This window comes from Ischnura elegans, chromosome 1 (assembly GCF_921293095.1).
Source record: "Ischnura elegans chromosome 1, ioIscEleg1.1, whole genome shotgun sequence".
In the NCBI taxonomy this organism is placed as follows: Eukaryota; Metazoa; Arthropoda; class Insecta; order Odonata; family Coenagrionidae; genus Ischnura; species Ischnura elegans.
In genome coordinates, this window is record NC_060246.1 from 10,603,054 (window position 1) to 10,617,819 (window position 14,766).

The window sequence follows — 14,766 nt, forward strand, 5'->3', positions numbered from 1 at the left end:
AAAGGTAGCTTCAGATGGAGGCTTTAGAGAGCTCCGCCATTTGTCAAAGAAAAGTAATTGCACCTGTTCTCGGCTAAAAAAAAAAGTGCGGCGAGAAAAATGGTCAGATGAACTCGATACGAGCCCGGGTCATAATTAATAATTTACGAGTATTAATCGATTAACCTTGCGCAAGACCACCGTATGAAATGATATTGATGAAGCAGCAGCCGAAGCTTTGACAGAAACGTCTCCTTCCCGAGCGATGACGCCGATTATACTCGCCCCTGATAGACAGAAGGTCGACAATAATCGGAATTACTCAGATCGTTTTCATTACGAACGGTTGATTCCAAATTGTTTGGAACGCGATCGGAATTTTTGTAGTTGAAAGTTTTCATTCCGACGACTCACCACAAAAACTCCTGTTGTCTTGATGAGATTTATAAACGAAAATAAAAATCCGCTGGCTTGGCCAAACATTTGGAACCCCTTAATCGAAATAATTCCGGTCAGCGGCAAACATTATTACAGGATTACTATCCTTTTTAACAGGCAACAGGTAGGCAGAAGTTAACGAAAACCTCACAATAAACATAATGCACAAGAAAAATTACCCATAATCGTAAGGGCCCTTATAATGTAACCTTTGCTAGATTTTATGACATCGATGCATACAACCAATATTACCTCGTCCACCACGACGAGACGCCCGAAGGATTAAAGAATGCGAATGGAATGGAAAGCGACCTCTAGGCCGAAATCACATATTTATTGTGTTTAATATGAATCCAAAAAATAAATATGATTACAGAATGAACGATAAAATATAATTAATATAAATACACAGTCTACATAATAGAGTCAGACTGGTAATGTAATATCATTTTCAATTTACAAGTTTTGGATTAGATCTTCACCACCTCAAAGCAAAATATATTCCATTTCTCCAACACCACAAGAGACCGCGTAATCTTTTCGACTTTTCTAGGAATGACGGGCTCACAAAACGACAAAACATCGGGGTGCATGCAAAAGAAGTCAGCTCTTCTAAGGGATTAAATAACACTTAATAGTTGGAATCACGTAAGCCATGCGATTCTCTTACCCATGTTGCATTAGACAGTCATAGTAGGATAACGCTTCACGCAGTTTCGCTTAGAAAGTCAAATAAAGAGAGGGAAGGAGTAGGTATTGGTGAACCCGTCAGATGGCTCCACCGCACAGGTCAACGACCTCGTGTACCAAACTGGGGCGGGAGGTTGGGGAGGGGGCTCCCATTTAAATGGCCCGGGGCCCAACCATGCACCACATTTGTCATTAGTGTTTCCACCAGGCGAGCCAATAACAGCCCCTACCTGCGAACCCATCGAAAGTTGAGACAAATCTACCGGACTACTAGTACTAAGGGCGTAAAGCAAACAAGAAAAAAAGGATGTTCATAATATAATGCTCAAAAAGGAGCTAAACATGTCTGCGCATGCACCAGAGGCCTATATTGAAAATCCACATATTCACCGCGAGTGCTGCATTATATGATTATGCAGACGGCCACTACTTGGTGGAGGGCATCTCACACCGATAGGTTTAAGAAAACCACCACTAACGACGCTCCGGGCAGAGCGATGCGAAACTTTTCAACGCTATTCCTCGCAATTGTAAATTTACAGAAATAAAATAGGAATCCCTAATGTGAATGGAATTGCTATGTTAAAATTGTTTGTAATAAATGTATCGCTCTGCCATCATGGACGCGCTCCGAGAATTTCAGAAAAGCAAGCGAAGGGTCAGCATCATTCAAGCTGAGACGGGACGGACTGGGACCTGTCTATGCAGTCCCCCATCGTTTCAATATAATCATGGGTAAATTGATAAGTCTGTCCAATGAAATGCGTACTTCTAAATATATTTTACTAAAACATGGAACGTTCGTTTAGGCCGTGAACATAACATTGAATGGATATCAAATTTGACGAGAAAAATATCCTAGTAACTGGAAAACAAATTCTACCTTTGAAATAAACCAAACGGAACCATCAAACAATGTGTGATCTGGAGTTTTACCATTTCAATATCGGTCGCAATCACAGAAGCCGACAATCGCTCGTGTTTGTACTTATTAGGTAGGCAGCAAATAACATCGAAGTGCCCCCTGATTAGAGGAAACGAAAAGGAAGTGGTGAAAGTGATGGGAGAGAGGTGGAATAACCGCCGGCTGTCTTGCTTTCTCACAATCAGACAGTCCTGAAAGCAGGGATGGCGCTCAAAACGAAAGCCAAAAACAGGGCACTCCTGACAGCACTTCGCTCCCGAGGGAGAAATGCAGAGACGAAGCGAAATAGAACTAAACCCGACGAGCTAAAAACGGGAGAGAAACTAAATCCGAGACGAAACTACGGCGACAGTCGACGCTTAATTCCGGCAAGGAAACTAAACACTATTTACGCATCGCACCGTTAGGAAAACCACACGCTTTGCCTTCCAATGGTTCCGTTTTGACCATGGTCGTGGGTTGGAAAAGGTTGTTTCGCGGCCAAATATTGGACAAATACGGTAGAAGCTTTGTTCAACCTATCGATCATATACTCTAAAATAAAAGTAGCAAGACAATTTTCGGTTGGGCAGTGGTGAGAGTGAATAATAGACCTTCCGATGCATACGAAGGGAGAATGGTAGACGATCAACTATTTCGAAACTTTTACAGAAAGCCATCTGAAGAGATAAAATGTTCCTCGGGTGTTAAATCATAAAACAGGAGTACAAGATTATATTCCAGATCCAAATTTTATTCTAGAAAACACGGTCGGGCATAAAAAATAACATGAAATCGAAAAAAATTACCGCAAGACTTCAAAGATGGAACAAATAACAATCACCATCTCCAAAACTTAGCACAGGCACACGCTTCAACGCCAAAGCTATTGTGAAAGTATTATCATTTATGGCACCCATTTTGGCGAATGCTATAATACAACGGAAAGGCAATATTTCCTGGTATTCCCCTCTCTAGGTCCGATTCGAGGCTTCCACGTTCCATTACAACGCAATTCTAATTCTCCTTGGGTACGCCTTTCAGCGGGAGGAACTCCTGTCAATCCAATATGGAATTTTCTTTCCATGTTGCATCTTTGACGCCGTGGAGCACAATTCCCCCGTTTTACTATTGGGAACTCCAATCCTTTATAATACTAACCAGAAAAATGATAACGCCCTGAAAATCAGTAAATAGTAATTTAACGCCAAATGAAAAATCAATTAAAATATATTATCAATTAATACTCCTCCGCAGACACAGGAGTAGCCCAAATTACTACAAAAACCAGAATGACGCGTGTTGCTACGAAGCGAATTTTGTCTCCTTACGGGACGCTGTACGGCGATGCCAAACCGAAAATATCAGGCCTAAAGTCAGTTTTAAGAGTTTTAACAATATTTGGTGTCTGATGCGTATTCGTTATTATTACGTCTACTTATTCAAACCGCCAAACACGGATGTATCAAGAGAAAAAACGTCCAGCGCGCAGAAATGGTCGACCTTACGTAAATACACCTTAATATTTACTTCATTTGGAACCATTTGTCATTTTCACGAGGTAATTTCTTATCTTTTCGCGTAAAATTCCGGTAAATTAATCCGCCTTATTTTATTTTAAAATATTTATACTAGTTTATATCACTATGGTTCATCTAATTTCCAAACGCGGCGATAAAAGTTCGCGCTGATCGAAAATCTTTTAAGGAGAATCCTCGAGAAGAGTAAATGCATAAAAGAGCAGATACTTCCAGAAGGTTCGAAGTCGAGCGGTGCACCGCGCCGCTGAGAGCGACCGGTCGCTTGAATATTTCCACAGCGGCGGTTGGCCTCACTCGCTGCCCAAAATTACAATTTTCTCCACAACGCTAAATTTCAAGCGCCAAGTAGGGTAAGTATTTTCGACGGTTTCCTTCAAAAATGAACGAAACAAGCGAGGGTCGGTGTTCATGCTATTCAGGGATGCCGACTTACAAAAAATATTGGGGGGCCCAAACCGGGGGTCTTGCCCCGGGAAATTTCATAAGTAGTGAGTTTTAAGTTTTTTAAGAGTTTAGAAGAGTTATATGATCAGAATTAGAACCCTGATAACTCGAATCTCAAATCTGGACACTCCGGGGAAAATCGACATGCCAGACAGATTTTCTCCTCACACCCAAAACACCATTTGCCGGCTCGGTGGTGTATCCGGTTGTTTGAGAATAAAATAAATAATTTTTCCTCATAACATTATTGGCCCCACGCCGCTAAGTAATACACCAATATACAGGGTGATTCAAAAAGAATACCACAACTAACAGGAACTAGTAGGAAGAAAGGGCAGACCCTCAGAGCAGTCATCCATAACCAACACCCGACAAGTACCAACCGTCCAGGTAGAACCATCAGTACTGAAGGCATCGGCAACAATGAGAAATCAGTGCAGGAACCAGCGAACAAACCCAACCTGCTTCCAAATTCTTTTTGAATCACCCTGTATATCGTCGCAACAGCCCGTTGACGCAGATAGGACGGGACGAGGAGGGAAAAATTCAATGCCCCCACCATGACCTCTGTATTGGCATGGCTGTGGTGAATTCTCTCCGCCCCTTTTCGCTCACAGTCCCGCGTAGTGAATAAGTGCAACTGCGCCCTGTCACTGTCGCAGAGAAGAAATCCATCCTCCATTCATAACTTCCACTTGTTCACACAAATTCAAGTCCTGACTGAAGGGCAATTTCCGACACAATTTACAGACATTTGAATTCGCAAAATTCAAAACCGCCTCAACTTGTAACTCTTCTACGAGTCTTTCGTACGTCTTAACCTCCATTTACTCACAGCCCAGTCAGCACAACAATTATGGCCACAATGTGGCCACCCTATGGCCGTACTGTGGCAAGGCATTATGGCCATAATGGGTCGCCATTATGGCGACATAATGGATTTGACCCCCGGCCACACTGTGGCCAAAGTGTGTCTAGCCATAATGTGGCTTTAGTGTGGATAGCCACACTATGGCCACATTTTGGCTAGCCACAATGCTCCACCTTTAATATATTATTACTTATATACATATAATAATTCCTTTTTACTAGTATTATTATTCCTCCTTCAATCCTAGCTATGCCCATCAATGGAAAAATAATGATTTTTCGGAAAAGTAAATGCGAACCAAAAATTTTAATAAAACATTAAAATTTGCAATTTAAATAATATCTACGGTAAAATGCCATCTGGTTGGCACCCCATACCTCCAAGTAGCACTTTGCGATATAGAGTATCAGAAAGGTAAATGCAAATAAAAGTACCTACTTTAGAAAATGATGTTTGTAAGTACTTTATTATTGCAGTAAATGCACCATAAATAACATAATATAACCATCAATGATCGCCTAGGTTAGCTACTAAAAAACATAACAACATTGCAGATAAGCTATAGTATTACAATATTGCCTTGCATTTGAGACAGTAACATGTTACACATCCATCTCTAGATATTTTAGCTAGGCCTATGGACCAATCTGTAACAGGTAAAATCATATATTTAGTCATTACAACATTTACGGTAGACTATCTAATCTTCCCCACATTTCAACATCACAGTAAACTCACGGAAAGACGCCGAAATAGATTAAATAAATAAAAAATGTTTAAGCCTTTTCTCTTGAAATAAATATATATTATTCTTTCTTTAAAACACTCTCTTTATATCAAGGAAATCAACTAACTCTCATTTTGATAACTCATCAACAAGTCTGTATCTATAGCAACCGTAAACAAACTTTATCATCTGTGGCAGCTGCGGCTTTCCAAAGCGTGGCCATAGTTGCATATGAGTTTGGCAAGCCACACTATGGCTTGCCACATGGCAACCACAGTCTGGCCATAGTATGGCAAGCTGTGGCTAGCCATAGCCACCACAGGTAAACCACAGTTTGGCCACACTGTGGCCATAATTGTTGTGTTGACTGGGAGGTTATTACTTAGCAATGTACTCACTCCAAGTTTCCCTTCAATTTGTAAGAAATAAATCAAAAGAGAAAAATTAAAAATATTTACAAATTTCGCAACAGTGAATTGAAATGGTAATAGTTTGTAAAAAAAATTATCTCCAGATTGAATAATATATTAATCAATCTGGAGATTTTTTTTCAAAAGTAATCACGTGATCTAATGCTGGCTCACAACTTCAGCGACTGCGCAGGCAGAGCGAGCGCTCTGAACCAATAGCATCTCAACTGCTGCGGTTGCGACCAATATGTGCCCTGGAAACGCATTTACATAAATTGAACATGCAACACTTCAATAATGTAAACAGTAGCATGTAAGCATTAAATATCATATTTCAGTAGATATGTTGTTAGGGTAAACGAATGGCCCCAACATCAAAACTTCAATCACATGAACTGCCATGGGAAAAATAATACGCTGGAACGGGAATAAACTAACCAAACCCTCTAAAGGCCACTGCGCAGATCACTAGGCTATCGAGGCACCTTTTTCCCGGAGTGATTTTTTTCCACGACAACTGATGTGATATCCACTAACGAGCACACGGCAGGATTGCCATACATCACCAACATTTTTTTTTTCCTAAGAGGCTTGTTTTGGAGCGCTACCGTCGCAAGCCTCAAGGATCACGCTACGCGACCGCGAACCCGAACGTCATGCACGGGATCCTCAGCTGCTAACATAAGAAGCGTCGTGACGTCAGTGGTTATGATAGACTACGAGACCGACTGCGTCAATGATTAGGTGTACAGAGGGTAATACATGTTTACGCTTATGATCGAAGTTGACTACAGTGAAGAGCTCCTCAAGACTTTCGTATGGTGGGACTTATCCTTGGTAACGCATATAATAATTACGATCGAATTTTTGCGCTAACGAAGGCACACGACACCAGAGGTGCAGATCACAGCGAGCAGTAGGCTGACGGCACCAGGACTAACGACACAGACTATGAAGAGACGGTGGAGAACAAAACGCGTAGCCGCTTTCCAATGCCATCATTCAGTTTTCCAGAAGCGAGTTCACTAGAGTTTCACTTATTTGCATCACAATAAATATTGACGCTAACAAGTAAAAATCACAAGCACCAATAGATATGCGGGACTCGGGACCGTAAACCACGATTCTCGAAAAACACCATCAAGCGAACGATAAGAGAACAGATGAAGTTCGTCGCTGCAAGTGTCGAAAATGCTTCCTTCACTAATCACACGGATTTCCTTGCATCGAAGTTCATCACTGTCAACTTTTGCACTCCAGTTGGCATAGGCGGATTCAGGGTGGGGGTGTCATGGGGGCACGTGCCCCCCCTCCTCACCCCACAGTTGTTAAAAAATACAGAAGAATTTTAATACGACTATCATTACGCTCGTTTATTTAATTTCACATTAATAAGTTAATTATCTGTTAGTTTGATATTTCGCACAGTAATTTTTTCATGTTATTTTAAATCTCAAAAATGAGAAGATCGTTAGCCTGTCAGGCCCTTGAGACCCCCGCATCCCCAGAAACAAATTCTGGATCCACCCTTAGAACTTGGTATAGTTTATGACCGCAGTTAAGAGAATACAGCTAGCACTTTCGTTAAGAGCCTATACATTATCCATTAGGGAAAGATGGTGTTTTAAATTCGAAACCATTTTAACTACCCAAGTCCTAATAAAATTATAATGCCTTTTACCAACATCTCTATGTGGTCAAATAAGTATTCGCATAACTTTCATAACAATAAAAGAGAAATAAAAACTAAATATATCTCTCATGCCATGGCAAGAAAGCAATTCCAAGAAAGTCAAACTTGCCGGTGAATTCAATACTACCGCTTCAATTTGTCGCCTTTAAATGATGAAGTGAAATGATTAATAGCCAACATGCATGTCCCGAAGAAAATAGGGCAGAGTGAGAGAATGGCAGTTGTCAGCTATACAGCCTCATGCGATTAGAATGCTGGCTGTCAAAAAGAGCTAACTTCCAGCTTTACTAAGGCCTCCGCCGGCAACATGGTGAGAGACGAAGCAATGACACAGTCCCTGCGAGGAGAGCTGGTGTCTACTACAAGCCTAAAGGCTTGAGTGCCGTGGAGCCCACTGTAATACCCACCTCCAAGGGACGCTAATAGTAGCCTAGAAAGCCCAAAAAATACTGTAATAAATTCTATCCACACTATTTCAGACTAGAAAAATATTATTCCTCGTTGCACATTTTTACTCGCGATGTTTACACTGGAATTCGTTCTCTTGATTTCTTATAGAAAGTTAACAGCAGAAAAATAGAAAAATAGCAAGAATGTTTGCAATTATTATTCGGGCATTTACGTATTATATTGGCATATTAGTAATTAAGACACTTTCTTCATAGTCATTCATGCAAGCGTTACCACATTTATAGGGAGCGGTTGTATACACTCATGAACCAAGCCTTGGGACCAGAAAAAAACTTAAGTAGTACGTCCATGCCGAGTACACGAATTAAGCTGAGTAACAGATCAATTTTATTTGTCAACGTTTCGTTAGCCTTGCTTACACCATTTTACACTCTGAGGTGGATCCTAACAGACTTGGAATAAAAGAGGACAGTAGGTTGAAGAGAATTCAAAATTGAAAAAAGTTACTACTAAATCAAGATTTTAGACACCCTTTAAAATCGATTCCGTTAGCTACACAAATTTGAACTAAACTATTAAAATGCATCAAAAATAGGACCTTAACGAGATAGTTATATCCTCAAGCCATTTGTAAAACTGGGGTAATTTTCAAATTCGCATAGGAAAAAAATATTTCCTCCAACATACTGGGGACTTCCCCGCCACCTGAATCCCCTACTGTTCACCAACGCATAAACTTAAGTTCATACCATAACTGTCGCATGCCTGAAATCGCAAAGATCACACACTGTATTGTTCTCTAGAATATACAACCAACCGCGATGTCCAACAAACTAAGTAATTCTATTTCCAAAAAGCCAGTATCGTATTCATAAAATATTAATACTCAAGGTTACAAATATTATTCTATAATATTTTCAAGCATTACTTGGTTCCCTCATAAAGATAGAACAACCTAGGCAGGTCTCAGTCGCGACTAGCCGTGGTAAAGCCTTGCTCACAACAACTCTATTCAACAGGCTTATAATGAGTTTAAAATTTGAGAAGAGCGTCAGCTGTCAACTTCAAATGACGCTACTCGACTTGGTATAGTAATCAGCGGAAAAAAGCATTAATTTCTCAAGAAATTAACGAGCATCGATGAAATTAGATATTGAGATGTCGATTGAGAGTCGTATACGCCATCGATTTCACTCTAAAATCGATTTCATGGTCGATACGCGGTCGGAGCTGCGATAGATGAAATAATGATGGGAACAGCATGGGTCGTAGTAATTTAAGTAACGCTAAATTGTTGAGAACGGAGCTGCTGTCGAATGACATTCATAAATGAGGTTCTTCACGACCGACGGATAATTCATTTCTATGTAATCCAGATCGACGTTTTACATGCGACCACAAGCTGATTATCCGCACACACAACGTTCACTTGTGAGCCATTTTAATTTGTCTCCCCTCAGGACCCTTGAATGACATTATCATTTAGAGTTCGGAAATAAAATTAATTACCGAGCACCAGCACTGTCGCGAGCAGGGGAGGATTTTTTTAGGGGAGGGGGGCACAGGGGCCTGACTGGTCTCCTCATATTTGTGATTAGCAACAAAATACAATAATAACTGCAAAAATACACACTCTTTATTTTGATATGAAAGCTAATAATATTAAATTAAATGAATGGGGCTCCGCAATAAAAAAAACAGCGTAATGATAACAGTATTGCAATTCTTGTCTATTTTTTTAAGCGCCTGGAGGGGGCACGTGTCCACCCCCTAAATCCGCCTATGGTCGCGAGGCATTAGCAGAGGGAGGTAAGCCGTCTTCAGGAGTCCTTTCGACTGCGCCCTGCATGAAGAGCGACGAACGCCGCTGAGCGAATAAGCACCCCCTGCCGAGAGGCTCACCCCCCCCCCCCCCGCCACCGCCCCCCTCTGGCGAATAGACGGCGATCCTCATCCCGGAGGGAAGCGATCCACGCAGTGCCCAGGAACGAACGCCAGCGAAGAGATAGCTGGATTGAGCACAAAGCCTACAAATCATCGGGTAAGAATCGTGACAAAAATTTAACCCAGGGCCTAAATCGGACTACTTCATTTTCAAACGAATGCTGGAGGTTAAGTCCCCTGAATGACTGTCCGCTGAAAAGCCGGTAAAATACAAGCTTAAAAATATGGGGATTAAATTATCAGTATAATCTGAACATATTTTTTTAAGCTCGAAGTGGATGACGTCTATGATGTCAAAACATTTAGAGGATAACATATTCGAAACGTTGCGTTCCGTGAAGTCCCTTGGAAAAAACAGAAAATCGCGCAGCACTTACATACTGACTGACTTATCACTGCAGGTACTACATAATGAAGGACCCTGACGCTATAAAACCATCACGATGGCAGAAGGAGTTCACGAGACCTGTAGGACAGGGAATAAGACTGCGTTGATAGGCAGGCTTGGAGATAGCGACTTTTCAAAAACCAATCAAAACAACAACGAGTCAATTAGTGTGGCATAAACATGATGATCACTTCATTTGTATGTTTTTTTCTGCATCTTCGTAATGCTAACCATTATTAATAAGGCGTATTAATTAACCATAACCATCAATTTTTAGCGACAGAAGTAATTATCAGTAGATTAATGGGACGTGAATAGAGGCAATACGATATCCCTGGGGGGGGGACAGAAAAATGTTAATCATTAACCCAGTGGTCCAACGCCAGTAGGCGTGAGCAACGACAACCTCCGAACTTGAAGAAACGAACAAGAAATAAGTGCACGAACAGTTAGAGGTGAGATAAACATCGAGCCGGCAGTGAAGTTCAAGGCGATAAAATGGGAAAAGAAATGGCACAATTAAGGTCCCTGTAAAACTATAAAACATAATTAGTTCCTAACTTCGTAATTCCATGGGAGACGAACCCATAGGACCACGAAGTCACGTCCGTGATCCGCTACGCGTTCGAATTGAGCTATCACTGAGCTAAATAAGTTCAACAGATTCAGGCTTCCAATTGGTGGAATTTAGGCATATTTAAATAAATAAAAGATCGTAGCACTTTTCCACAAGAATTCTTGTGGAAAAGTGCTACGGTCTCTTATTTACTTAAATATCACTGAGCTCATGAAAAATAATAATAATAATCCAACTGCTGAAAACTATCTGGAATTCCGTACGTCCAAATCAAATTCTACAGCAACTAATTATTCCATCCACCTGGAGATATTGAAGCAAAAGATTTCTCTGAAAAGGACCGTGTAAGTGAAAATAAATAAATCCACCGATATTTAAACTATTTTACGGCGTTCACTGGCGACTCTTCAGGCGTATGAGCTTTTGCATAAATGAACACGAAAACGGGTGTCTTAGCATCCCATAAAAGAGAAGAGGGAGACCGGGAAATGACACGGTAGAATTCTTTTAAGTGGGACAGTTTAGACCTTCACTCTGCACGTACATTTTTCCTTCTCGTAGTCTCATTAGTCTTCAACTGTGATTTGTTTCAGAAGTGTTATCGTAGTCAGCGAAGCAGCACCATTCAATCATAATGAATTTCACATTTGTTATCAATGATCAATCCCCAGTAGAAATCCAACACCGTGGATCGAACTTCTCACTTTCGAGAAAAATGCATTACTTACCACGCCAGAAAAGCGATTACCACAGGAAAATAATCCAAATGACGGGTAAGACTGGTCGAATGAGAAAATGACTTGTTCTTCACTACACCTTACAGTGAACATGTCCAAATAATATGTGAGATAAATTAGCTTAAAAAAACGAAGTTAATAAAGCCTCCACCACGATTCGCGAATGGTAGGTTGTAGCACTAACTGCCTACTCCGTGAACTCGTACATAGAAGTTACTTTCCTCCAATCATGAAGTATTACTTCGGTTCAAATTTAGAGTTCGGATTAAAATAGATCCGTAAAGATAAAAAAGGCGCACACGCAGAGTATTTAAATAATGAAGACAACGACAATGAAGCGGATCTAACGAGGGGATGAATTAAAAGTGACAAATATTGAACGATAGGCATGAGATGGAGGCTCGACTTTTCCTCATTCAGTAATTGATGAAAAAATATAATTTAAAATTAATTATTACGCTACAAACATGTGATCAAATTACTAGTAAGTAGCAAATCCAAAATATTCATCGGAAAATATGACTCCGATGATAACGGCAAGTGCCAGGCGAGAGACTGGAAAATAATTCTTGAAAATTACAGTAAAGCCATGATCACGACTCGGCTAAGGTTGACAGCTGTAAGACCCACCGTTCCCACGCATGTAAATCAAGGGGTGAGCAGCTGATAAAACGTCAACGTGACCTCTATCCGTTCGAACGGAATTGCTGTTGATAAAGGCAAGACTTCGTGCGTAGGCAAGGAACAGAACCTAGGCTTTAAGTCGTGCATAGGAATAAGTAACTCCACTCTTCATTGAAGATTTATGATAATTCTATTCCGCCATGCTCATTGCCTACTCCTCGGTAAAGATGACAACATAACGTACAAAGGTAAACATAGAGCTACAATTAAGTTTCCACTGCAGGCAAGCAAAATTAAAAAAGAGCCTGACATTAATTCACTACACATAATACGGCTTGTTTTGGCGACACCACTTCAGGTTCCCGAAAATGAACTAAACTAATGTTAGCTAGCATATCTATATATAGTGTATTATGAGGCGGATTACAGAGGTGACGCTAAAAAAAGGTAGTGACATTTACCTGTCAAAATTATTTAAAGTGAAAATTAAACAGTTCTGAAGCCTAAAACCAACGGAAAGACGCAGCAGGGGAGAAATTTTCGAATATAAACTTCCTAAACTACGACTTCCTTACAACTGCACTCGACCACGTGGTCTCACATAAGACCGAAATAACCAAGCTCTGGGCAATAGAAAACCGAGCTTAACCTATTAATGGGCATACGTTACTTCCGCAGGAGACACCGAACAAGTATTTACATGCACTGCGACATCACATCCCTCTTACGAATTAATGGAAATCACTAGGATACATAAATGACAATTGAATCTTACCTCGTTTAAACTTCATCGTAGGAATACTTCCCGACAGGCTGACAGCAAGTGAGACCTTGAAACCTAGGAATAGCAGAGACTTTAAAAAACTTGGAAAACTAAGATGAATTCATCGGCTATCAAATTCTTTTCTCCTCAGGCCCATGCCGATGTTAGCTGTAAGATGCAATCCATTGCTCTAACGTGCACAAAAATAGTCTTCAAAAAGTGATCCACATCTGAAGCAATTAACTGGTCACCACCACTGCACTCTTATACTGCGATACAAATGTCCTTTCAGTACACTTAGGGACACCTCAACGAAGGTGACACAAGGCAACAGACTGACATGTTTGTAAAAACCAATTGGTTACGAGATCGGTCGTCCCTCCGCGGACCAAACGTGAGAAGTTGAAACGAAAAGGAGCGATAAAGAATCGGACAAAGAGAAACCGGAAAGAGCTGGCGATCTCTGCCGGCACGGAATGGAACTGTCTTCTGCTTGCGTAATGACGTGCATGGCCATGGCCACCTATAATACAGGCCGGAACATGCAATTTGGCGACAGCGCTTTACGTGACGTCAGGGGTGCTACTCTGCACATCGCCTGGGGTGCGGTGGATCGGCCTCTCAGCTGTTGACGTTAATACGGTTGGACCTCCGTTCACCTTCCCTAAAGTTAAGCTAAAAATTACGGTAGGGTTGAGTTATTCGAGTAGTTATATTTCGTATTTTAACAGCTATTTATTAAAAGTAATCGTGAGAACTAATAACAAGCCAAGGGATACGAGAGATTATTCACGGAAATATATTTAAGTACTGCGATCGACGTCCCAGAAGTTCAGACCAAGAAGGAAATACCGTTTAGTTTACTACTTAACCCATTGGTTGTTAATATGGAAGGACACCCTATAAAATTTATTGACTTAGAAATAAAGAGCGGCTTTTAAATAAACATCATTTCACCTCCCTGCATAACCTAAAAAATTAACATGTTAAAAAGTAATTCGTTATTTTCTAGCACCTTTCGTCGCGGTATTTCAGGAGAGAAAAATAATTTATGAAGGTCAACAACATTTATTTAAACTAAAAATCAGATATATACATTTTCCGGTAAACATTTCATATTGAAGAGGTCAAACAACCTCACAATGTCACAAGACATGGCCATAAAAGCATAAATATTACTCCAGAAAGTGGAATAAATAAAAGCTGCCACAGGTTCTTAATTTCAATTTCAGCTGGAAACAACCTCCATAGATCTTGCCATTTGAAGTTCACCGATGAACCGTCACCAGCAACAGCTATCAGTTTCACAGGCACCACATTACCTGATGGAAAAAAATGATCAGTACAAATGTTAGGGCTAATTAGAAAACTATGTGATATAAAAAAAAATAGTCTTAGCATTATATAAATTGGACAACGTTTAAAAAATATGAAGCCACAAGGAAGATAAATATATATTCAATCTAATATTTATTAACAACAAGATCAGTATAATGAAATATTAACGACTTCCGAATTGGAAAAATATCTCAATAAATAACATTATACTAACATTTAACTCAATACTTATTAAAAGAAAATCAAATTTTACAAACGAGAAGAAATTATTGAATTAATCTCGATAA

The 14,766-nt window shown here is 40.3% G+C and overlaps 1 protein-coding gene across 1 annotated transcript in view; it reads right to left on the reverse strand.

The window, feature by feature from the left end:
• LOC124155506 (homeobox protein PKNOX2-like) overlaps positions 1-13,591 on the reverse strand; it is a 30,838-nt gene extending 17,247 nt beyond the window's left edge. The window contains exon 1 of the mRNA XM_046529382.1: positions 13,154-13,591. Coding sequence (XP_046385338.1) covers positions 13,154-13,169 — 16 coding nt within the window. The 5' untranslated portion in view covers positions 13,170-13,591. The remainder of the gene's footprint in view (positions 1-13,153) is intronic.
• Positions 13,592-14,766: the final 1,175 nt, after the last annotated feature.